General features: G+C 48.3%; 1 protein-coding gene across 9 annotated transcripts in view; it reads left to right on the plus strand.

Annotated features, from left to right (window-relative positions):
• LOC144685413 (serine/threonine-protein kinase Nek6-like) overlaps positions 1-25091 on the plus strand; it is a 344126-nt gene that overhangs the window by 83098 nt on the left and 235937 nt on the right. For 6 of the 9 annotated variants that reach the window (XR_013577721.1, XM_078549868.1, XM_078549866.1 and 3 more), the window contains exon 2: positions 20787-20913. Coding sequence is in view for 8 of the 9 variants with exons in the window: in XM_078549868.1 (XP_078405994.1) it covers positions 20821-20913 (93 nt within the window). In the remaining variant the exon portion in view is untranslated. Of the gene's footprint in view, positions 1-510; positions 636-19989; positions 20481-20786; positions 20914-25091 lie in introns of those variants that run through there. The other 3 variants (XM_078549872.1, XM_078549870.1, XM_078549867.1) reach the window with 3 other exon arrangements.

Here is a 25091-nt window from a genome sequence, read left to right on the forward strand (position 1 = left end):
TTTCCTAACAAGTATTATGCTTAAAGGTACATTACACACTGAATAAAACCATAATTACTGCAATGCCCTTATCTCAAAGTCGAGTCTCTCAGTGAAATACCAGCAGGGTGCAGCAGGGTAACTCAAACAGCAGCTTGCTGATTTCCACTCTTAACTGTACATGTGTGCGAATGCTGCAAATTGCTGTCCAATTTCCATCTTAATAACACTGAACACTGATACTCTCAACATTATTAAATTCTCGGCCAATAGGTCATTTTTGATAACTTGGAAGTAAATCGTGATCTTTTAATTTTATTTCTCAATGAAAGGACTGATCCAAAGCAGCTTTGCTGACAAATCTGTTCCCATTTTTTTAAACTTACATCTACATAACTCAAATATGTTTCTAAATGTCTGCAGGAAGGAAGGCTGAGAGCCCCCAGCTCAGTATAGAAGTGCCTGGTATCCTTCATTATAAGGTTAGGCAGAAACAGCCCACACTCTTTGGGTCTCAGAGGCACAGGCCCCCAAAAGAAGAGCTGCACTGAAGCAACATCAGAGTCCAACAATTGGACCAGAGCAATAATCATCAACCATGCTTGGCAACTCAGGCTGTCAAACACTTTAGTGATCTAGTTACCAGGGCAGACAAGGTAAGAGGATTCACTTCCCTTAACTCTTTGTTAATTCCTTACCATCAATGGCCTATACTTCTATGTGTAAGTCATCCTTCCTTAACTCCCCTCTTTGCAATCATCCCACTAAGAGCCTTACACGGACTCTAATTAGCAATACTCCTATTATGGGCTGTTTGCTGACATCTGCGTTGTATGGACTTTCATAGGAACGTAGGACTTAGGAGCAGGAGTAAGCCTATCGGGCCTGCCCTGCCATTCAATAAGATCGTGGCTGATCTGGTTGCCATCTCAACTCCACTTTCCTGTCTGCCCCCGCCCATAACCCTTGGATGCCTTGCCTATCAAAGATCTGTCTAACTCAGCCTTGAATATGCTCAATGATCCAGCCTCCACTGCTTTCTAGAGAATAGGATTTCACAGATAATGGAAATATGTGGGGGAAAAAACTCTCCCCATCTCTGTCTTAAAAGGGAGACATCTTATTCTTAAACTGAGTCCCCTAGTTCCAGTCTCGCCCACAAGAGGAAACATCTTCCCGGTATTCGCCCTAACAGATCTTCTATGTTTCAATAAGATCATCCCTCATTCTTCTAAACTTCAATGATTATAAGCCCAACCTGTTCAACCTTCCTTCACAAGATAAGCCCCTCATCTCCTTATTGTTACTATTGTTGTTATTATAATTCCTTGTGTCCAAAGGCAATTTTTACATCCCAAGTCATTGCTCAGGAGTCAAAAAAGTCCCCAAAAGGTAAAGAAAATTGGGGCACAAATACCTGGTCTAATCCTATAAATGGACTTATGGAGCCGAATTTTAGATCCCCCCCCACCCCTGCCCAAGGGCAGGCTGGGATGTACTCAGCGCATAAAATTAGGCGGGATGGTTGTGGGGGTTGGGGGAGGGTAGGGGTTGCCATGGTTGTTGCCTTCCTGCTGCTGCTGACACCTTACCAATGGCGGTGCAGGTGGCCGGCAGCCTGCTCACCCTTAGGCCAATTGAAGTCCTTCAGTGGCCAACTGAGGGACACTTTAAGGGCCTCTTCCTGCTGCCAGTGATATTATATCAGCCGCAGACAGGCACTTCAAGACCTGGGAGGCTGTCCAGTAAACTCCGGCGGTCTCCCTGCGGGCTCATTAAGGGGTGGCCTCTCATGATCAAACACCCCGTGGCCACATGGAGGGTCGCGCCTATTTACCTGCACACCGGCCTCTCCCATCATGGCTGTTCCAAGGACATCTCCTGCTGCTGCTGCTGGAATTGAAGAGCTGCCATGCCTCTGATTGGATGGCAGCTCCTGGAGGCGGGACATCCTGCCTAGGGTTGGCGGGGAGGGGTGGAGGCAAGCCATGACTTCAGGCATTTAGTTGCACAGGGACCATAAAATCCAGTGTAGCTTCTGGGACTGGCGGAGATGGGGTTGCCTTTGACTTTCTGCCAGGTGGTTTTGTGGGGTTTGGTGGGGGTGGTGGGTTTGGTGGGGGCGGTGGGGGTTTGGTGGGGGCGGTGGGGGATTGGTGGGGGCGGTGGGTGTGGTGGGGGTTTGGTGGGGGTTTGGTGGGGTGGAGGGGGTTTGGTGGGGGCGTTGGGGGTTTGGTGGGGGCGTTGGGGGTTTGGTGGGGGCGTTGGGGGTTTAGTGGGGGCGTTGGGGGTTTGGTGGGGGCGGTGGGGGTTTGGTGGGGGCGGTGGGGGTTTGGTGGGGTGGTGGGTTTGGTGGGGGTGGTGGGGGTTTGGTGGGGGTTTGGTTGGGGCGGTGGGGGTTTGGTGGGGGCGTTGGGGGTTTGGTGGGGGCGGTGGGGGTTTGGTGGGGGCGTTGGGGGTTTGGTGGGGGCGTTGGGGGTTTGGTGGGGGCGGTGGGGGTTTGGTGGGGGCGATGGGGGTTTGGTGGGGGCAGTGGGGGTTTGGTGGGGGCGGAGAGGGTTTGGTGGGGGCGGTGGGGGTTTGGTGGAGGCGGTGGGGGCAGTGGGGGTTTGGTGGGGGCGGTGGGGGTTTGGTGGGGGCGGTGGGGGCGGTGAGGGTTTGGTGGGGGCGTTGGGGGTTTGGTGGGGGCGGTGGGGGTTTGGTGGGGGCGTTGGGGGTTTGGTGGGGGCGGTGGGGGTTTGGTGGGGGCGGTGGGGGTTTGGTGGGGTGGTGGGTTTGGTGGGGGTGGTGGGGGTTTGGTGGGGGTTTGGTTGGGGCGGTGGGGGTTTGGTGGGGGCGTTGGGGGTTTGGTGGGGGCGGTGGGGGTTTGGTGGGGGCGTTGGGGGTTTGGTGGGGGCGTTGGGGGTTTGGTGGGGGCGGTGGGGGTTTGGTGGGGGCGATGGGGGTTTGGTGGGGGCAGTGGGGGTTTGGTGGGGGCGGAGGGGGTTTGGTGGGGGCGGTGGGGGTTTGGTGGAGGTGATGGGGGTTTGGTGGAGGCGGTGGGGGCGGTGGGGGTTTGGTGGGGGCGGTGGGGGTTTGGTGGGGGCGGTGGGGGCGGTGGGGGTTTGGTGGGGGCGGTGGGGGTTTGGTGGGGGCGGTGGGGGTTTGGTGGGGGCGGTGGGGGATTGGTGGGGGCGGTGGGGGTTTGGTGGGGCTGGTGGGTTTGGTGGGGGCGGTGGGGGTTTGGTGGGGGCGTTGGGGGTTTGGTGGGGGCGTTGGGGGTTTGGTGGGGGCGGTGGGGGTTTGGTGGGAGCGGTGGGGGTTTGGTGGGGGCGGTGGGGGTTTGGTGGGGGCGGTGGGGGTTTGGTGGGGTGGTGGGTTTGGTGGGGGTGGTGGGGGTTTGGTGGGGGTTTGGTTGGGGCGGTGGGGGTTTGGTGGGGGCGTTGGGGGTTTGGTGGGGGCGATGGGGGTTTGGTGGGGGCGTTGGGGGTTTGGTGGGGGCGTTGGGGGTTTGGTGGGGGCGGTGGGGGTTTGGTGGGGTGGTGGGTTTGGTGGGGGCGGTGGGGGTTTGGTGGGGGTTTGGTTGGGGTGGTGGGGGTTTGGTGGGGGCGTTGGGGGTTTGGTGGGGGCGGTGGGGGTTTGGTGGGGGCGTTGGGGGTTTGGTGGGGGCGTTGGAGGTTTGGTGGGGGCGGTGGGGGTTTGGTGGGGGCGGTGGGGGTTTGGTGGGGGCGGTGGGGGTTTGGTGGGGGCGGTGGGGGTTTGGTGGGGGCGGAGGGGGTTTGGTGGGGGCGGTGGGGGTTTGGTGGAGGTGATGGGGGTTTGGTGGAGGCGGTGGGGGCAGTGGGGGTTTGGTGGGGGCGGTGGGGGTTTGGTGGGGGAGGTGGGGGTTTGGTGGGGGCGTTGGGGGTTTGGTGGGGGCGGTGGGGGTTTGGTGGGGGCGTTGGGGGTTTGGTGGGGGCGGTGGGGGTTTGGTGGGGGTGGTGGGGGTTTGGTGGGGTGGTGGGTTTGGTGGGGGTGGTGGGGGTTTGGTGGGGGTTTGGTTGGGGCGGTGGGGGTTTGGTGGGGGCGTTGGGGGTTTGGTGGGGGCGGTGGGGGTTTGGTGGGGGCGTTGGGGGTTTGGTGGGGGCGTTGGGGGTTTGGTGGGGGCGGTGGGGGTTTGGTGGGGGCGGTGGAGGTTTGGTGGGGGCGGTGGGGGTTTGGTGGGGGCGGTGGGGGTTTGGTGGGGGCGGAGGGGGTTTGGTGGGGGCGGTGGGGGTTTGGTGGAGGTGATGGGGGTTTGGTGGAGGCGGTGGGGGCAGTGGGGGTTTGGTGGGGGCGGTGGGGGTTTGGTGGGGGAGGTGGGGGTTTGGTGGGGGCGTTGGGGGTTTGGTGGGGGCGGTGGGGGTTTGGTGGGGGCGTTGGGGGTTTGGTGGGGGCGGTGGGGGTTTGGTGGGGGTGGTGGGGGTTTGGTGGGGTGGTGGGTTTGGTGGGGGTGGTGGGGGTTTGGTGGGGGTTTGGTTGGGGCGGTGGGGGTTTGGTGGGGGCGTTGGGGGTTTGGTGGGGGCGGTGGGGGTTTGGTGGGGGCGTTGGGGGTTTGGTGGGGGCGTTGGGGGTTTGGTGGGGGCGGTGGGGGTTTGGTGGGGGCGGTGGAGGTTTGGTGGGGGCGGTGGGGGTTTGGTGGGGGCGGTGGGGGTTTGGTGGGGGCGGAGGGGGTTTGGTGGGGGCGGTGGGGGTTTGGTGGAGGTGATGGGGGTTTGGTGGAGGCGGTGGGGGCGGTGGGGGTTTGGTGGGGGCGGTGGGGGTTTGGTGGGGGCGGTGGGGGCGGTGGGGGTTTGGTGGGGGCGGTGGGGGTTTGGTGGGGGTGGTGGGGGTTTGGTGGGGGCGGTGGGGGATTGGTGGGGGCGGTGGGGGTTTGGTGGGGGCGGTGGAGGTTTGGTGGGGGCGTTGGGGGTTTGGTGGGGGTGGTGGGGGTTTGGTGGGTGTTTGTTGGGGGTAGTGGGGGTTTGGTGGGGGCGTTGGGGGTTTGTTGGGGATGTTGGGGGTTTGATGGGGGTGTTGGGGGTTTGGTGGGGGTGGTGGGGGTTTGGTGGGGGTGGTGGGCATTGGGGGTTTGGTGGGGGTGGTGGGCCACAGCCACACAGTAAAATCTGGCCATGGCTTTTTTTTGTCACTGGTTAGCCATCCTGTTCACCCATTTTAGTTGGGCATTCCTCAGGTCCGGCATTCTGCACACCGGAATTTGGAAATGGATGTGTAGGTCCAACATGTCCCTTCATGTCCCTGTACCAAGGGAACTGTTCCACTCCCCTTAAGAATACCCACAGGAAAATGTACCAGGATACAAAGTCAGTGCTTATGGAAGGGTGGGAATTAATCACCATGGTGACCGAAAATCAAGAGGTAAAATATCCAGTATCTGGGGCTGATATGTTATCGTGGTCGAAATGAAGGGGATTTTGATTATAAAACATCCATATCGGTTTTCCTCAATTATTCTTGTGAACCTATCTGATAATTTAAAAAAAAACCCTCAAGTAGATGATTAACATATATACTCTTTCAAGAAGAAATCAGATCAAGAGTAAAATAAAACAAAAACGGAACTATTTTCTTTATTTTCAGAGATTATATACGACAGAAGCTTGGCATCAAATTCAATGTGTTTACAAAACCTGCCCAGTGTTCTATCTTTCAGCACAACTGTGAGGTGTGGGGAGACTGGGCCCTAAATGCATATCATAAACAATAAGTCACCACCTCAAACCTGGCCTTGTCATCTGAGAGTTGTTATCTGAGATGGTTGAGTAATTCTTGAGTCACTGTGATGATAACTGGGTCTTTATCTCTTCAATAATGTCCGATTGTGAGTTTGGAACAATGCGACAAATGCAAATATTTGAGAAGGTGGAACAATAAGAATTCTCTCACAATTACAATATCAAAGACTGTATTCCAAAGTAGCTGTGGACTTGGAAAAGGCTGACAGTCCTGTTTTGAGCAGCTTAAATCCAAAGCTGTTTAAACTAACAACACCATTTGTCTTTGTTATCAATAATTAACTCAGAATAGTTGGTTTGGTACCTGCTGTTAACACTTGTAGCAGAATTTCAACCCTATTTCCTAATGGCAATTTTTACCCTTATTCGCAGATTAATATGGATGAAACGTAATTCTCCGCACTTGTGTCACTCCGCTTTTGTAAAATTCATTGTTAGGAATTTACGAGTCATTATTAAAATAACGAAAGCATTTCCTCACCTCTCACCCCCGCCCGATCTCTCCACCCCCACGAGCTCTCTTCCCCATCCTCAACCGCTTCCTCCACACCGCTCCCCCTCCAACAATTTAGGCAGCCTTTTGGCTGCCATATTGAAAAATGAGCAAATTTACATTATTTTCGATCATTGTTCAGTTCCAGAGGTTTTTTCTATTTTAATCCCCCATTTTTTCCCCCTGCTGTGATGAAGTTACAAAATTTTTTGCTGGCTTATTTTTCTGTTGGTGTTAGTTACACTCGGTTACCTCAATCGACTGACCATTGTGTAAGTGTGGCAAGAGATTTTACTGTGGGGCATCAGAACCAAGCTTCATCATCCCTCAGATAAAAGCAAAGAACTGCGGATGTTGGAAATCCAAAACAAAAGCAGAAACAGAAATACCCGGAAAATTTCAGCAGGTCTTGCAGCATCGGCGGAGAAGAGCACAGTTGACGTTTCGAGTCCTCATGACCCTTCAACAGATCATGAGGACTTGAAACGTCAACTGTGCTCTTCTCCGCCGATGCTGCCAGACCTGCTGAGTTTTTCCAGGTATTTCTGTTTCTGTTTTTGTTCATCATCCCTCACCTTTACTCAGTGTTGTTGGACCATGAGCCATTTGGCCACTGGGGCCAGTTTTCACTCCCTTCGCCTGGTCTCAATTTAGGGTCGGTAACCTTGATGTCCTATTAATGCAGGCCAAGAGGTCGATGCCATTTAAAAGCCCAATCCTTGGCCAGTTATAGGTGATAGGCCACACTTCATATGGAAGTTGGGCTCCATTGGCGTAAATGTTGACTATTTTGATTGCCATTTTAGGTAAGCATAGTGCAGCCTTTGAAAACAGGGAGTGGGATGGAAGAGAATAGAATAGATGTCTTTAAAGGGAAGCTGGACAGGCATGTGAGGGAGAAGGGTTGCGATGATTAATTTAAATGAGGAAAGATGGGAGGAGGTTTGAGTGGAACATAAACATTGGCATGGGCTGGTTGGACTGAATGGCCTGTTTCTGGGCTGTATATCCTATGCAACCCTGTGCATCTAATGGTGCACGCAAAATAATCTAGGTTCTTACTGTCGTGGGGCCCCCACCTTCCTTGGTGATGACCTCACCGCTCATGACTCATCTCCCTGGCGGTAACCGGAGCCTGCTTACCTTTGCCGAATCTGTGAGTTGTGTTGGGATATCTCTGTGCTGCTCTGCCATCTGTCTGCCAGGGGTAAATGTGGACCCTCGATTTCCTGGACGGATGGAGTTGGTGCAGTCACTTCACTCATCACCCAGCAAAAAGTCAAAATAGGCCCAAGGGAGTGGGTTGAAGCAAAGACCATTGCATGTTTTAAGAGAAAGTTAGATAAGATAAAAGAAGCTGAGGATGCTGCTAGGGATGATGGGGAGAGACGAGGCAGCGGGATTCGTTTTGAATTGCTTCAGCAAAGAGCCAGCACTGACATGATGGACTGAATGGCCCCTTTCCTTGCTCTGTGGTTTCAAGCTTATACTTTCCCGCATGAGTCCTTCGGTACTGATCAAGAGCATAGCCTGATCACTCGACCTCCCCTACTTAAGGCCATTGATGTGCTCTATCTACTTGATGTCCTGGCTAATACTACGCTGTCCAGAGATCAAACTTGGACCTTGATTCAAAACCATACCAGTCAATCAGTGCATTTACTTACTAAAACTTGGGGAAGCTGAGCTAACAACAATGTGAACAACTCCAAGACCAGCTAACAGCCTCAGATTGATGGGGGGTGGGGGGAAGGGCGGCGGTGCTGGGTTCAAAAACGTGACCATGCACCTCTATTGGGAATTAAATCCCACTTCCTATAGAGAAGGATATTAAAGGTGTTTCCATATTGAAATAAAAGGCTTATGTTATAACTATTTTGTTTACTTCATGATATAAATAGAATACATGGTCAACAGGTAACTGTGCAATACCATTTTTATTTATTTGGGAAAATTTACCCCCCCACCACTCCCCCGGGACTTATTCGTTCATGGAATAAACAAATGTTTTGGAGTTACTCACTGCCTATCCTCTGTAGGAATTCTATTGTCTTAAAATGACTATGCTGAAAATAAGGGAATAAGTTGTGGGGACCATGCTGGAAGGTAGAACATTTTTCCATTCCACATCAAGTAACGCCTACCAATATCCTCAGGTCAGATACAAGCACTGCTCCCACCACATTATCCCAAGTTACCTCCATTTCGCCGTTTAGCATGACATTTTACTCTGCACCAGAGGATGATTTAATTTCCTCAACTTTTCCATTTTGATCTCTTTGAGTAAAAAAAAAATGACATAAATAGTATGTGCAACTAAATTTGAAGGCGGTTTTGTAGCATGAGCTCTTGGCGAATGAGAAACTCAGATTGAGACTGCCCAAGGGTTTCCGAATGCATTCGGGACATTACTACACTTAGTAACGAGAGTAATTCGTCACCCTGCTTCCATTAGAGGGCAAACTCTGAGGGGACCACTGCCCTCCGTTTGTTTGAGATTTATTGCCGCTTGCCCAGGTAAAAGGGCAGTGATCTGTTACAAAACAGCGGCAAAGCCTCTGTTGCGTTACCCTCTGAAGGCAGGCCACGCATTTCCATTGTGACTTATCTGACTGTCACTTATTTATGCCTTTGCACAGAATTCAGACCTGAAGTAAATAGAAGCAGAATAAGACTAAATGAACCGTGCTAGTTTATGTAACTGTGGTTAAAAGATGGGAAGCATTGCAAAAAAAATAACTATAGAGCGAGGGAAGGGAAAGGAAATCATAATAGTGGAAAACAATAGGCCACTTGCAGCATCAATTCCAGAATTCATTTTTTATTAATTGTCGAATAGAGAGAATATTAAAATATTAATGGCGCCTTCATGATAATCTTTCACTTGCGTGAACGATATGACACCTGTGGCCTTTGTAAGTTAAGGACCTTTGCTCTCTTTATATAATTACATTTTAAATAGTTTGTAATTTACAATGGTTTGTGCAAATTGGTTGGGTGACATGTAGTGTTTTCAGTCAAAATCTTGGCACATTACTGGATGTCTAAATTATCCTTAAAAGTGCCACTGAAACTGTTATGCCGGGTGACATGAGCTGTGTTAATTGCTTCAGGTTTTGTCTGCTTGTAAAATAATCTGTGATGGAGCAGACTGCTCTTGACAGTATGAATAAATATTTACTGCTTTAAGAAGCATGGGCATTGTGCCAGTAAGTGGAGATGGGTGAATTTTAATTGTAACTTTTTGCAGTCGTGTACTGCCAGCCACCCTTGGGCATACTGTTCAGAGTTGCTTTTATTAATATTTATACTTTATATTCATGTTGTTGCCTCAAGCTGTTGAGCTCTACTTCAGTGGCACACAGTTATTAGGTGATGGATCAAATGCAGAAGAAGACAATATGTTTGTCTTTGAAATAGTGTTTCTCAAAAGTGAACGAAAAGAAGCAGACTAGACAAAGATGACAATCAGAATAGGGTTCAGCTGTTGAGTGACCTGAATTTTATGTAAAAGCTTTTACAACATTACTAACCTTCAGCCAGTCATGAACACGCTTTTCTCTTTTTCATCATTTTCTTGTGATGATTTTGGCGAATGTTTTATTGAGTTACTTCAATTTCTAATGTTTTTTTTTACACTGGGTGGGATTTAACTGCCTGGGCTACAGCAGTTGGGGCAGTGGGCACTCGTGTAGGTCTGTGCTGCGTGAGGTGGTGTTTTTTTTTTGTACACATTGGAAAGCGGGTTTTTGGCCAAAGGAGAGGAAATCACATTTTTCTGACAGGATGTAACATTGAGGGTTAGCAATTCTTTTCTTCTAAATGTCGGACTTTAAGACTGAACCCTGTCATATTGATAACACCAGCTCGGCCACAGGTAGTGCTGCAGTAGGTTCAAAGTGGGTCAGTGTATGAGTGCCTATGTGGCACTCCTCCTCCACAAACCGGTCCATGAGTCTCCAAACGTTTCTTCAATGACGCAAAACTCTGCTTTGTACTGTTAAATGAAGCAGATAAAACAACACTTGAATAGGTGACAAAGCCATGTAAAGAAATTAAACATGATCCCAGTGACATATAAAAGAACATAAAAGTCAGCCATTCCACACTTTGGGCCTATTCTACCATTGATATCCAACGACCATTTCATTGTTAACTCCTTAAAACTGAAGAAATGTATTCTTACTTGTCTCTTGATGCCTAACTAAATATCTATCTGTGAATGTTGTTGATTACCAAAATTATCCTGCTTTTATTTAACGATTTACAGGGATTGTAACAGCCACAGTAGGAAGAAAGCACAGATTCTAGAGACCAATCTTGTTTTGTTTACACCTGTGAGACATTTCACCTCTCTCTTCCCCAAGAGAAAAAAAAAATCCTTTTATTCGTTGTGTTCTTTGAATCGGAAAACAAGTATTATGATTAAAGCAAAACCCTCCCTGTAATTAAAGTGAAGGAATCAAATACCATGGGCTGGAAAGTAGTTGGAACTGTACAGCTGTGAAACAGGTGCCTCAATGTCCAATATTGCGGGCAGAGTGCGCACCCACATTCCTTGCCAGCATTGCAACCCTGCCATATTGGTAAAGGTTCCAGTATAAACATCCAGAGTCAGCATCTGAAACAAGCATTAGTGCTATCGCACAGGTAAAAGGCTTCTTCTCAGAGCTGAATTGCCCTAAATGCAGCAGGAGTTGAGATAGCCACTGTATACATGTGGCCAAATCAGGTACCCTTAAATGCAACATTGCAGTCTGCTATCAAAATGGTAAGTTTTATACTCTTTGCAGCTCCATTGCAATCTCTGATAACCATTGCTGGCCCACAATTGGCTCCTCCCCAAGTGCCTCACCCCACTCCCTGAACCACAGCCAACAGCAGACGTCCACAGCTCACTGGTCTCATTTAAATGAGGCCCGAATAGGGTGGCCATTCATCTGGCTTTGTACTGGACAGTCCAGTTTTTAGCTGATCTGGCCCCTGTCCAGTACCAGATGACTTTATATATGGAATTTAGTGCCTTTGTTATGACCCTTGAGCAGACTTCCGAGTTGTTGGTAAGATCCGGTTAGGGATCTGGAACGTTCTGTCTAATGTGGACAAAGTTTGAGATTTAAGGTATCTGCTCGGTGAATACAGCCACCAGATGTCATGGGTTTTGAACAAACAGAAATAAACTTTACAATACAAGGTCAGGAAGATAAAACAATTATCTATCTTATACTCTAACATTCAGGATAAATATGAGGTACATGTGAATTAACAAGCAAACTGTGGTCAGACACACCACACTGCACAATAAATAGCGGATGCGACCAAGACGGAATCCATGGATTTCTCAACAACCCAGCCAGATGCCAGTAACACTGTGAGTCAGTCAGTCTTCCAGACACTCTGCCTTTCTCACCAGGGATTCCCATTCTCATCTGCAAAGATCCAACCTGGGAATTCTCTCCAAAAGGGGCTCCAACTTGGACAGCATCAACAATGGACCCACCTCGCAGGGTTTCCATCTCGTCTTCAAGGCTCTGTTCCCCTGGGTTCCTGAGCCTACACTCACACACCAACTCACACGCACGACTGCAGATCTCCGGCTGCACTGAGCAGAACACCACAGCCCCAAACGGGGCACCTTTTGCAACACCTTTCCTGCTGGGATTCTGTGTTTCTCTGCTCCTCCCTTTCTTTTCACCTTAAGTTAACACCAGGGACCTGGCTCTGTCCCCTGTCCCTTACCTGGACTTTCCTTTTGGGACCTCTCCCTGTCCCCTGCCAGCGACACTGGTTTTCCCAGGCGCTTGGCTCCTGGTCACCTGACCCAGGTTTTTGTGCTGTTTCTCTCCATTCGCAGGTGCACTGGGCCCAAAGAACGTAAAAATTGCAAAACTGCACCCGTGCGGCCAGTTCCTGGTCTGTGCACGCACAAAAGCCCCCAGGTCTGTCGGGAGTTGAGGTTCCTGACTTCCGCTCTCGGCGAGGTAAGTGCAGTTTTCAGAACAGCCTTAGTAAACTTACCTCAGTGAAGCATTGGCAGGGACCTGTGTGCTTCTTCCTTTCCCCTACAGCTACCTCAAACCCGCTGAGAAACAGAAAGAAAGGTTTCATATTATTTTCTCACCCCCACCACCCCCAACCCCCCATCTCACCACCTTTTCACTTGCTTGCATTTGGGCCTTTTCTGTCTCAAACTGTGATGGGGTCTTCGTATGTGATGACGCCCATCTCTGCATGTGATGACATCACCCCGGCACGTGATGACATCGTCCTCGCCCATCGCAGTGCTCTCTGGTATTCGTGGCTTTCACCAGTGGCCACACTAGGGCCCGAGCTCCGATGTTAATCGGGCCTCTCAGCTGCCCATTCTGGCACTGAGACCATTCTTCCCCTCCAGTTGGTGCCAGTGGGCCTGTGTGAGACTACTTCTTCCTTCCTGATGTGCCCACGCATTTCCTCTCACGGAACCATTCACAAAATTGAAGGCTCATTTCAACTCAGACAGGGCAAATGGTGCAATTACGCTTTTTTTGTCTGTAATTCTACCCGCAGATATTCTTCCGACCGCAGCGAGTCCGGGCTACCGAGGGAGTGGTGCAAATCTTGTCCACAATTCCCGTCAAGGGGAGATCCTGCTCTGGGCCGCTCGGCCTCGAGCAGAGGACATGCAACTTCCTCACAGGGGAGGAAGAGGCACCGAAAGTAAATTCTCCGCTCCTAAGTGCTCCGAAACACTTGGTTTGGAGGGCAGAACGCCGAGAGGAAGCGTTGGTTGTGGCCGGGGCCAGGCCTAAAGGCGCAGAAGGGGGAGCAAAGGATAAAACAAATTCTTTTGCCAAAAAAAAACCCCATTGAATTCAATGTTTCATTCATTACATACAAAAGGTTAATACATACATTATTCAACAGGTTTTGCTGCTTTTTTTTTCTCTTGCTATTCCGCTGCCTTTGAATTAATATCTGTGCACAGCATCGCAAACTGCATGTGTGAGACATTAATTTTCAGTCAGGCGGTGGGGGACGGTGGGGTGTTGGGGGTGGGGGGGTGTGGGGAAATCAGGAGTTGCTGACTGAGTGACAGAAATCAGATTAAATGACAGGGAAAAGATGTTTTGTTTCTGATCGCTATTATTACGTGGCTGAGTTAAATAGAACTGTAAAAAATATAAAGCGTTGAAGGAAATTTAGCTCTGCGGCACGGGCTAAAGCTGTGCCTAACCGTCCCCCGGCTCTCCCAAAGTGCATCTTGTCGATACAGCGATACATGAAGGGCTAGTGGCACTGGTAAAGCTGCAGGAGGTCTCCCTGCTGCCCCAGAGCAGGGCCTCAGGCATCACAAATGTACAGATGGAGAATATTGAATCAGTTGCTTTCAACTGTGCACTTAGGCCAATTTAGAAATGAAGCCTTCAGTGAATTACTAAAGCAAAAAAAAAAAAATGAAATAACTTTTACAGGCTCAGCATTACTCTGCCAGCCATATGGGAAGATCTCAGCATGGCCTATCCTCCTCAACGCAAGGCCAACAGAAATAGCATCATCCTGATATTACCCACAGTGCTAGGAGGCAAGTGCATGCCCATAATGGGTGATGTAGCAATATTCGGCAACAATGGTATCATGTCAACCTGCATGCCAACACAATTTCTTCACCGAATAAAAGGCAATTAGAGGACATAGAAACATAGAAACTAGGAGCAGGATTAGGCCATTCGGCCCTTCGAGTCTGCTCCGCCATTCATTATGATCATGGCTGATCATCCAACTCAATAGCCTGCTCCCGCTTTCTCCCCATACCCTTTGATCCCTTTCGCCCCCCAAAAGCTACATCTAACTCCTTCTTGAAAACATACAATGTTTTGGCCTCAACTACTTTCTGTGGTAGTGAATTTGGTAGCGAACTATTGGCTAAATTGGTTAAAAAATAGATTATGAGATAATTTAAGAAAAGCTGAGCACTTGTTACAGATTTTGATCAGTTTACTTTTCACCAATGGTCTGTTTGATTTTGTCTTCACTGCAATTCCATTAACAGTGAGAATACAGATAGGGATTACTGTTGTCCGACATTCATGGCCAAGTCATTAATGGGCTTGTATAACATTCCCTTATTTTTTTTATTCTTTTCACAGGACGTTGGCTAGGCCAGCAGTTTTTTTTATTGCCCATCCCTAATTGCCCTTGAGAAAGTGTTTCTTTTATTCATTCAGGGGATGTGGGCTTCGCTGGATGGGCCAGCATATTAATGCCCACCTCTAGTTGCACTTGAGAAGGTGGTGGTGAGCTGCCTTCTTGAACTGCTGCAGTCCATGTGGTGTAGGTACACCCACAGTGCTGTTAGGGAGGGAGTTCCTGGATTTTGACCCAGCGACAGTGAAGGAACGGCCGATGTATTTCCAAGTCAGGGTGGTGAGCGACTTGGAGGGGAATTTCCAGGTGGTGGTGTTCCCATCTATCTGCTGCCCTTGTCCTTGATGGCAGTGGTCGTGGGCTTGGAAGGTGCTGTCTAAGGAGCCTTGGTGAATTCCTGCAGTGTATCTTGTAGATGGTACACACTGCTGCTGCTGTGCATCAGTGGTGGAGGGAGGTTTATGGATATGGTCCTAATCAAGCGTGCTGCTTTGTCCTGGATGGTGTTGAGCTTCTTGAGTGTTGTTGGAGCTGCACTCATCCAGGCAAGTGGAGAGTATTCCATCACACTCCTGACTTGTGCCTTGTAGATAGTGAACAGGCTTTGGGGAGTCAGGAGGTGATTTACTCATTGCAGGATTCCTAGCCTCTGACCTGCTCTTGTAGCCACAGTATTTATATGGCTAGTGCAGTTCAGTTTCTGGTCAATGGTAACCCCCAGGATGTTGATAGTGAGCGACTCTGTGATGATAATGCCATTAAACATCAAAGGGAGATGGCTAGATTCTCTTTTGCTGAAGATGGTCATTCCCTGACATTTGTGTGGCATGAAATTTACTTGCCACTTGTCAGCCCAAGCCTGGATACTGTCCAGGTCTTGCTGCATTTGGACATGGACTGCTTCAGTATCTGAGGAGACATGAATGGTGCTGAACGTTGTGCAATCATCAGCGAACATCCCCACTTCTGATCTTATGATGGAGGGAAGGTCACTGAAGAAGCAACTGAAGATGGTTCTGCCAAGCACACTACTTTGAGAAACTCCTGCAGTGATGTCCTGGGACTGAGATGACTGACCTCCAACAACCACAACCATCTTCCTTTGTGCTAGGTATGACACCAACCAGTGGAGAGTTTTCACCCTGATCCGCATTGACTTGTTTGCTAGGGCTCCTTGATGCCACACTCAGACAAATGCTGCCTTGATGTCAAGGGCAGTCACTCTCACCTCACCTCAGGAGTTCAGCTCTTTTGTCCATGTTTGGACTAAGGCTGTTATCTAAAGGCAGTTTATAGCTTGTCTATTTTATATACGTTGATGCCTCCACTGAAAAAGAGGCAGAAGGACATTCTGTGACCAGGATAAATAATCATCTCTTAATACGTTCAACAGCAATTTCCAGGTGATATTTTTCTTTCCAAAAATCTTTGCTAAGTTCAAAACTAACAGGGTGTGCCCAGAGCAGGGGTGGGCCACACCTTGAGGACTTCAAGGATGGTGTAAAATGTGACACAGCTTTTGAATTTTAAATTTACACTAGCCAGTTAAAGTCTGCATCACCAAGAATGCCATAGATGACAACAAGCACCAGTTTGTCACTGACAACCATGTTATAATGCAACTGTGCAGACTGGATTCGAACTGTACAAAGTAACATCACAGAGGGCAGTGGGTTAACTTCTGGGGAACTTAGTGCCATGTTTGCAGTGTTATTTAAGAATAGGAATATCTTGGTTTCAATATTTGTGTTTTGCTAAGCACTCCCTCTAGATATTACAATTCTTGTGTGTGTAATATATACACGCACACTTCCAGTTCAGCTTTCTGGCCTGATTTTTGGTCATATGCACATTCGAATTAGGATCAGGAGTAGGCCACTCGGCCCATCGAGCCTGCTCCACCATTCAATAAGATCATAGCTGATCTGGTTTTAACCTCATATTCCCGACTACCCCCTATAGCCTTTCACCCCTTTGCTTATCAAGAAACTATCTACCTCTGCCTTAAAGATATTCAAGGACTCTGTCTCAGCCACCTTTTGAGGAATAGAATTCCAAAGTCTCACAACCCTCTGAGAGAAATATTTTTTCCTCATCTCTGTCCTAAATGGGCGATTGCTTATTTTGAAACAGTGACCTGAATTCTATAGCCCCACAGAACCATCAGAAAGTTACAGTGCAGAAAAAGGCCATTCAGCCCATCATGTCTGCACCAGCCATTCATTTTAATCCCACTTTCCAGGCCTTTGTCCATAGCCCTGCAGGTTACAGTGTTTCAGATGCAGATCCAGGTACCTTCTAAATGAGTTGAGCGTTTCAGCCTCACCCACTAACTCAGGCAGTGAATTCCAGACACCCACCACCCTCTGGGTGAAAACGTTTTTCCTCATGTCCCCTCTAATCCTTCCACCAATCACCTTAAATCGATGCCCCCAGGTAATTGACTCATCAGCTAAGGGAAACAAGCCTTCCCTGTCTACCCTATCTAGGCCTCTCATCATTTTGTACACCTCAGTTAGGTCACCCCTTGGCCCCCTCTGTTCTAAGGAAAACAACCCCAGCCTATCCAATCTCTCCTCATAGCTGCAATTTCCAAGCCCTGGCAACAATCTCCTCTGTACTCTCTCCAGAGCAATTATGTCCTCCCTGTAATGTGGTGACCAGAATTGTACACAAAATTCCAGCTGTGCCCTAACCAGCATTTTATCCAGTTCCAGCAATACATCCCTGCTTTTATATTCAACACCTCGCCCAATAAAGGAAAGCATTTCATACACTTTCTTGACCACCTTGTCCACCTGTCCTTCCACCTTCAGGGACCTGTGGACATGCACTCCAAGGTCTCTCACTCCTCAACCCCCCTCGATAACTCCCCATTTATTGAGTATTCCCTTGCTTTGTTTGCCCTCCCCAAATGCATTACCTCACACTTTTCCAGATTGAATTCCATTTGCCGCTTCTCCGCCCACTCAACCAAACCATTGATATCATTCTAGAGTCGACAGCTATCCTCTTCACTATCGACTACATGGCCAATTTTTGTGTCATTTGCAAATTTCCCAATCATGCCACCCACATTTAAATCTAAATCATTAATACATACAACAAACAGCAAGGGCCCCAACACTGAGCCCTGTGGAACACCACTGGAAACCTTTTTCCATTTGCAAAAACATCCATCAACCATTAGCCTTTGTTTCCTGTTGCTGGATGCAACCTGCCACGTTCCCCTGTATCCCATGAGCTCTCGCTTCCCTGACTAGTCTGTCATGTGGGACCTTGTCAAATGCCTTACTGGAATCCACATAGACAACATTCAATGCACTACCCTCATCAATTCCACTTCTTACTGCCTCAAAAAATTCTATTAAGTAATTAAGACATGACGGCCAGGATTTTCTGTTTGGTGTGCAGGGGTGGGCCCCGCAAGCTGATGCATAAAATGACACGTGGTGATGTCAGGCGCGTGTCCCCACGTCACCGCGCGTCATTCCGATCTTTAGTTCGGTGGGCGCGCACCGGAGTTGGCTGTGTGCCCGTCAAACTGTCAAAAGCCCGTTAAGGCCATTAATAAACTAATTAATCTAATTGTCAGGGCTGCCCGTCCAACCTTAAGGTTGTCGGGGGGCAGGCGAAGAGCCCAGGCGGCCTTCGCATTTTTCAAGATACCTCATCCACAGGCGGGATGAGGTTTCGTGAAGGGTTTATTAAATGAATAAATATTTTTTAAACATTTGATAAACACGTCCCAGGGGACCTGTGTAAATGATTTTTAACTTTTTTTATTTTGATGTTTCAAATTGAATATAATCTCCCTGAGGCAGCTCCGTGCCTCAGGGAGGTTTCTGAGCTTTTTCGCACGCACATGCGCAAAAGAACGCAGGCCCCGACTCTCCCTCCTCCCCCCCTCCCCCCCGTCCGCGCAGGGAGTGCTGAGCGCTACTGGGCGCGCGTCATGCTGGGTGGGCCTTAATTGGCCCGCCCATGTAAAATGGCGGCGCGCAGCCAATCACGGGCGGTGACAGAAAATTCTCCCCGATCTTCCTCTAACAAAACCATACTGATTATCCCTGATCAACCAGTGCCTTTCTAAGCAACAGTTTATCCTGGATTCTCCCACAAGAGGAAACATCCTTTCCACATTCACCCTATCAAGTCCCCTCAGGATCTTATACGTTTCAATCAAGTTGCCTCTTAATCTTTCAAACTCAGCAGGTACAAACCTGGCCTGTCCAACCTTTCCTCATAAGACAATCCGCCCATTCCAGGTATTAATCTAGTAAAACCTTCTCTGAACTGCTTCTAATGCATTTACATCTTCCCTTAAATAAGGAGAGCAATACTGTACACAGTACTCCAGATGTGGTCTCACCAATGCCCTGTATAAGGGCATAGCCCCCTTCCCCTTGTATTCAATTCCCCTCACAATAAACAATAACATTCTATTAGCTTTGCTATGTACTTGCTGCACCTGCAGACTAACCTTTTGCGATTCATGCACCAGGACACCCAGGCCCTTCTGCATCTCCGAGCTTTGCAATCTCTCACCGTTTAGATAATATGCCTCTTTTTTTATTTTCCCTGCCAAAATTCAAACCAACGCATCAACTCTCTCACTCGTCACTTCTCTTAAGACCTGGGATGAAATCCATCAAGACCCGGGGACATGTCAACCCCCAGTTCTAACAATTTGCTGAGTACCACTTCCCTGGTGTTCACAATTTTCTGGAGCTCCCCCCTCCCCTCGAAAGTGGGCACACTTTGGATTCAATATTTAAGTTTGAAACTGCTTGTGCAAACACTTCGAATGGAAATCCTGCAAGGAAACAGTTGCCTGTAACAATATAGTCACTGGTTCAGGCCAGTAAGGGGCTCTGTGAAGCCTGTTGATCCAGTCTCTGTGCCAGTTCTATCACTACTTTGCATATAAAAGAGCTTCAAGTTCAGCAGCTGACTCTTGTATGTTTTAAAATGCGCTTGGATTTCACATGTTTCCCTTACAAAGAGCTAGAACAGACACAATGAGCTGAATGGCCTTCATCCGTGCTGTATTATTCTATAACTCCCATGATTCTTGTATCTACTGCATGAAGTTGTTATTTCAGGTTTATGGCAATAATTTTCCCAGAGATTAAACGAAAGAAAACTGTGACTGTTGTTGCAACTAAAGGGTTAAAGAGCTTGGCAAAGAAATGCAATATCAACAGCCAATAGGACATTTATAGGACACAAAGTGACGAATGATCCTGATTCACTTCATGAACATTTGGATCTAATAACAATCACTTACTTTATCCTCATGAGTTACCTCGTCTCAGATGAACAAGTAAATACTAACACAAGGGCACATTAATCCTTTCAAACTGTGTTTCCAGTGAAGGCAAACAGTAGACTCACTTAAGTACTTTGTTAAGGGGGAAAAAAAGTAAATGAGTATATCTTGTGCCAGTGGGTACAAAGATTAACGGAAGGAGTAAATGTCAGTATGAATGGATCAAGTCAGGACAGTTTTAGTAAGATACCAGAAAAAGAATTCATGCTTCAGAATGTCTTTCAGTTCCTGTGGTTGACTCATTGCCCAGAATGACATGTGTACTTTGCCATAGGTCACTACAAGCGGAAAGGCTGTGGTGAGCATACAGTGACTGACTGTCTCATGTTAAGCTCTTACTGTGAGGGAAGCCTTTCTAGAATATGAGTGGGGAAAAGGAGCAGACCTCATGCTAAAAGGGTTAAAAAGTAAAGTCTGGTCAATTTACCCTGTAAGATCTAGTCTAGTGACCCATATATATTTACAAGTGGGCGGGAGGTTTTGCAATAGCTTCTGAGTAATCGTTTAATGGCTCACTTACAGCACTGCGCTTAATGATTTGTCGAAACGTTTGTCAATGTCCAGCTTCGGAGCATTGCGAAAGCAGGAAGTGGAGTTAATTCTGGTGTCGAGAAATTACTTTGCTTGATGTGGAACCGTGTCACTCTCACTGAGTGAGTGAGAGATGCAGATTTCTGCGGGGAATCTGCTATAATTCCTCACAGCTAGCCAGCCTCCAGCTCTGAAAAGAAGTAGCAGGGCATTCAAATTGTTTGGAATTATATCTTGTCACACTTTTGAAGGAAGAATAGTTTCCAGGGTAATATTACCGCAGGTAATGTGATATGTGGATAATTGATCATGAATAAAAAATCTTGATGTAGAATGACAACTATTGTCCTAGTGACTGTTTTGGCATGAAAAGTAAATGTGAAATAGCTGGTGACTTCCGAAATGGATATCTAGTGAATATCTTGTCGGAGAAGCTGAAACTGAATGAATCCATTGATCCAAAATGTAATGTGAGGTCAGCCTTTTGCTCGAGCCCCCAGTGTAGCTGGGAAGAAAACAGGTTGTGGGAAATTAATACTTGCTTGCAGTGCTGTTTTGGCAAAGATTTAACTGCCTGGTATCTCCACAGGATTAACCAAAAAGCCTCACGGTGACATGCTACAATGGAGCAACAAAGGAACCATCTTCCACATGCTCTAGAAGTTCAGAACAACCTCCTCTATAAAGCAGGCACAGGCTATCAACAAGAAGCTCAGGTCAGTTCAGCTATCTTGCCACCTTCAAAACTTGACTGCTGTTTACGATTACAACATGAGCTCTTCATCGATATTCTCTTCAAACAGTCATTTCAAATTTTGAAATCGTTTTGGGCAAAGTGTTAAACAACACAGGGGTTGGTAACATGGGAGGAACAATTTCAATTACGTAAGATTGTGGGCACCGTTTGTGCATAGAAGAAGCAAGTTTTTGCAATGCTCCCAACTGGAATACACACCCCATTGCGGGCTCCTGCCTGCTTAGCAAGTGAAAAAGGAAATTCCCTGAACTGTCTGCATGTAAAATAAAGCACGTCCTAGTTACTAATCGTGGAGCTGGGGCACTGTTTCTGGTCTGTGACTTTGTGCAAAAATGTGAGGAATTTAACTACTTAAGTCTTGAGCTAAAACAATATTGAAGGCTGAATTACAGATGGGCCTGGAATAGTCACGAGGGACTCGAGATAAACTTAAACTGGAAATAACTCCCAAAAGTACTGAAACCCCATTGGTCAGCATCTGCCACAGAGAGCAAGTTCAAATTTGGGATGAAAATTTTCATCTGATCTTTTCTGAGCGAGTGTCAAATCTAAGATATGAGCTTATCATTCACTTTCAGATGCCAATTAATTTCCTATGTGTTTGTATCTGTCCTTACTTTTATCTTAAATATGTAATTATGAGTGTTATACACACACACACACGCACGCACACACTCACTCACTCACTCACACTGACACACACACAAACACACACACACATACACACACACTCACACAAACACACACACACACAAACACACTCACTCACTCACTCACACACGCACACACACACTCACTCACTCACTCACACACTCACTCACTCACACTGACACACACACAAACACACACACACATACACACACACTCACACAAACACACACACACAAACACACTCACTCACTCACTCACACACGCACACACACACTCACTCACTCACTCACACACTCACTCACTCACACTGACACACACACAAACACACACACATACACACACACACACACACACTCACTCACTCACTCACACTGAAACAAACACAAACACACACACACATACACACACACACACAAACACACACACACAAACACACACACACACACACACAAAACACACGCATACACACACACACATACACACACACACACACAAACACACTCACACACACACACACACACAAACACACACACACACACACACATACACACACACAAACACACACACACACACAAAACACACGCATACACACACACACACATACACACACACACACACAAACACACACACAAGCACACACACTCACTCACTGACACTCACACACACACACACCATCCCCCTGCCCCCACCCAAGGGTGCAGCATTTTAAGTAGAGCAAACACAGGTTAGGGATGGGAAAATTTGCCAAGGTTTCCACCACCCCTCCCAGGGCAGAATGCTGCATTTTGGGTTGGAGCCCCAATCCCACAAGTGTCGGGAGCTGTCACCCAACAGTGAATTTCCCTTGTTTGGCCAATTGGTGTCCAGAGGCTGCGCTCACCGTCCAATTAAGGCCAGGACCTCAAAGCTGGAAGGTCAATGAGTAAGGGAAGAGAGAGGGGACATCCATCTTGAGGCACCTTCTCAGCAACATTAGAGAAGCTGAAGTTTTCAAATTCTTTTGCGCGATGTGGGTGTCACTGGGTGTTACAGGCAGGAGCGGGGGTACTTTAACCAGCACCAATTTCTCCTCTCACCACCACCTGTTTGAGAACACAAAGGCGCTTGATTTGGTTCCCTCTTTATAAGCGGTGTCGTACCTCCCAACCCCTTTTCTGTTCAGAACCCCACAGCAAACTCCAGGTAGGATGAACTAAAAAAGGGGTTAGTTTGTTCGCACACATTGAAAAATGCAAAAGGAGGGTTGCACCATCGCTTCCCTATTCAGAGGGATAGAGAAAAGATGGTTTTACAGTGCAGAGACCATGGAGAAAGTAAATATTGGTTCACATGGGTTCCAGCGTCCAGAGTGAGGTATTCCTTCACGGAGGTCAGCAGTCTGCAAACTCGATGCTGCATAATTCACTTTTCCGGTGGTGTTGATGGGATAGGCAGGCAGGGAGGAATCAGTCTTGTGGGCGATGGTACAGAATTTCCAGCAGAAGCAGTGTAGAAGCAAGGCGAGCTCCTTTTATGTGAGGTGGCAAGTTAGATGGTAAACAGCAGACTGAGCTATGCAGTTCAGCAAGGCTTGTTCCACAAGCCAGAGGCCTAGGCCACAAGACTGCCACATCTCCACCAGGTCTTTGAGAAGGATGTGTATCCATCACCTGGATTCCAAAGGCTGTTAAATGTCTCAGCCATGAGGAATTGAAAGGAAGGTTGCGGGGCCTTTGCCTGAGCAGGTGGATCCATCTCCTTCTGGCCAGCCTGGGTTATTAAATGCAGATTAAATGCCTTTGTATACCTCTTTGAATTTGGGCTGTACAGTTCACGGGTGGTCATGATGGCTCCTCAGAGATAACGAGGGGCGAGGTTTTCCAAAACTGCCAAGTAGCTTCTTTTGTTCGGGGGGGTCACAGACAGACGTAGGCTCAGCCGTTTTAAAGGCCTTGGTTCAGTTTTACAATTTTAGAAATAGCAATGAGTATATCTATATATCTGTTATAAAAATGTACAGGGTGAGGCCTTAATCCCCCTCAGGCCTCCTGGCCTCAGAGAAGAAAAATGAACTTCATGTTTCATGTTTTTTGTGGTCTTATGATTAAGAACAGGCAGTGGGGAAGCATGCATTCATTCTCTCATTCACACTGGCACATCAGACACACACACAGCTGGCAGGGACAATGGCAGGTTCCCTGCTGCTTTCTTTTTCTGAGGTTTGAACCTGGGTGAGTGCATTGCCCTGTCCTGGGACTGATTAGGTGACCGGGGAAGATTCAAATCTGTCTTTATGGGAAGCCTCATTGAGGTTAGAGTTCTGGATTTTCCTCTGTTGGGGATCAGGCATAAGCAGAACCATTGCTTTCAGAACTCTGCCTGTCCACCTTCCGTTTAAGTGTCCCCTAAAGGGCATGGGGGCTTCTGCAGGGTGGTTAGCACAAGGTGGGGGGGGCGGTGAGGAATGGTCCAGCTGCTCGGGGCTACATGTAGGGGAAGGTTGGGTATCTCATCCTGTGAGTTCCAGGTCCTTTGACCGTAAGGCTGAGCGGCTCTCGTCCAGTTTAGCTCCTTCTGGTCCACCAAGCTGTGGGTTGAGCTGTTCAGACCCAGGGACTGGGGTCAGGTGGATGGTCAGGAGATTGAGGTGTTTTTTAATGGGACTTTGGCTTCTTCCGGGGGGGTCCCGGTTTAGTGTCCGGCCCGGGCACTGGCACGTGTCGGGTGTTTCGGTTCTGTTGCTAGGTGCTGTGGGGTTGTCACAGCAACAGGTGGGCAATGTGCTCAGGACCTTGGGCCAGTCTCCCTGGGCCTGGACGGTAGGAAGACTGCCTTCTGTAAGGGGCCTCTCCTGCATCCATATTGGGCAGGACCACCGTGCTGTGGCCCGATTGGGTTGTTATGCATCGTTTTAAACGCAGTGAGCAGCCCTCTCAGGTTGCCTTGCGATCCTGCACTAGGGTGGGTGGGGGTGGGAGCCAGTCTGGTTGGAATCTCTCCGCTGGTCAGTTGGGTGGTCGGCTCTGTGTCATTTGGAACACTACTGCCCTCTGGTGGATGGCCAGTTCTCACCGTACCTCCCTCTGGCTTTTTGGCTAAGTGAGGCATCACCCCCACACTTTCTGGGCCACTTTGGGGACATTCCTGGTCCCCACTTAAATTTACCATAATGCTGCTGGCTAGACCAATCAATGGCTTTGGATTGGGAGCGGGCACTCTCCTAACTTGTTCCCTGTCCCCCGACACAACATACCTTCAAGTGGAGGTGCGACCCCAGCTATATTCCCTTGTGGCATTTCAACTGAAGGAGGCATCTCACTCCCTATCTGCTCGTCGGTTTGAGGACTCCCTTTGTCCCTTTTTTAAATTCAGAAAGAAGGCTCCTGCCAGCCATACCTTCTGGCAATTGCTTAACCTTGGTCTTCCCTGGTTTAATAATGTGCCTTCCTTCAAGCTCTTCGACTTCATGGGGCATCTCCCTCACTATCTACTTCCTTGCTCTGGGAC

The sequence above is a fragment of the Cetorhinus maximus genome, chromosome 10, assembly GCF_964194155.1.
Source record: "Cetorhinus maximus chromosome 10, sCetMax3.hap1.1, whole genome shotgun sequence".
NCBI lineage: Eukaryota > Metazoa > Chordata > Chondrichthyes > Lamniformes > Cetorhinidae > Cetorhinus > Cetorhinus maximus.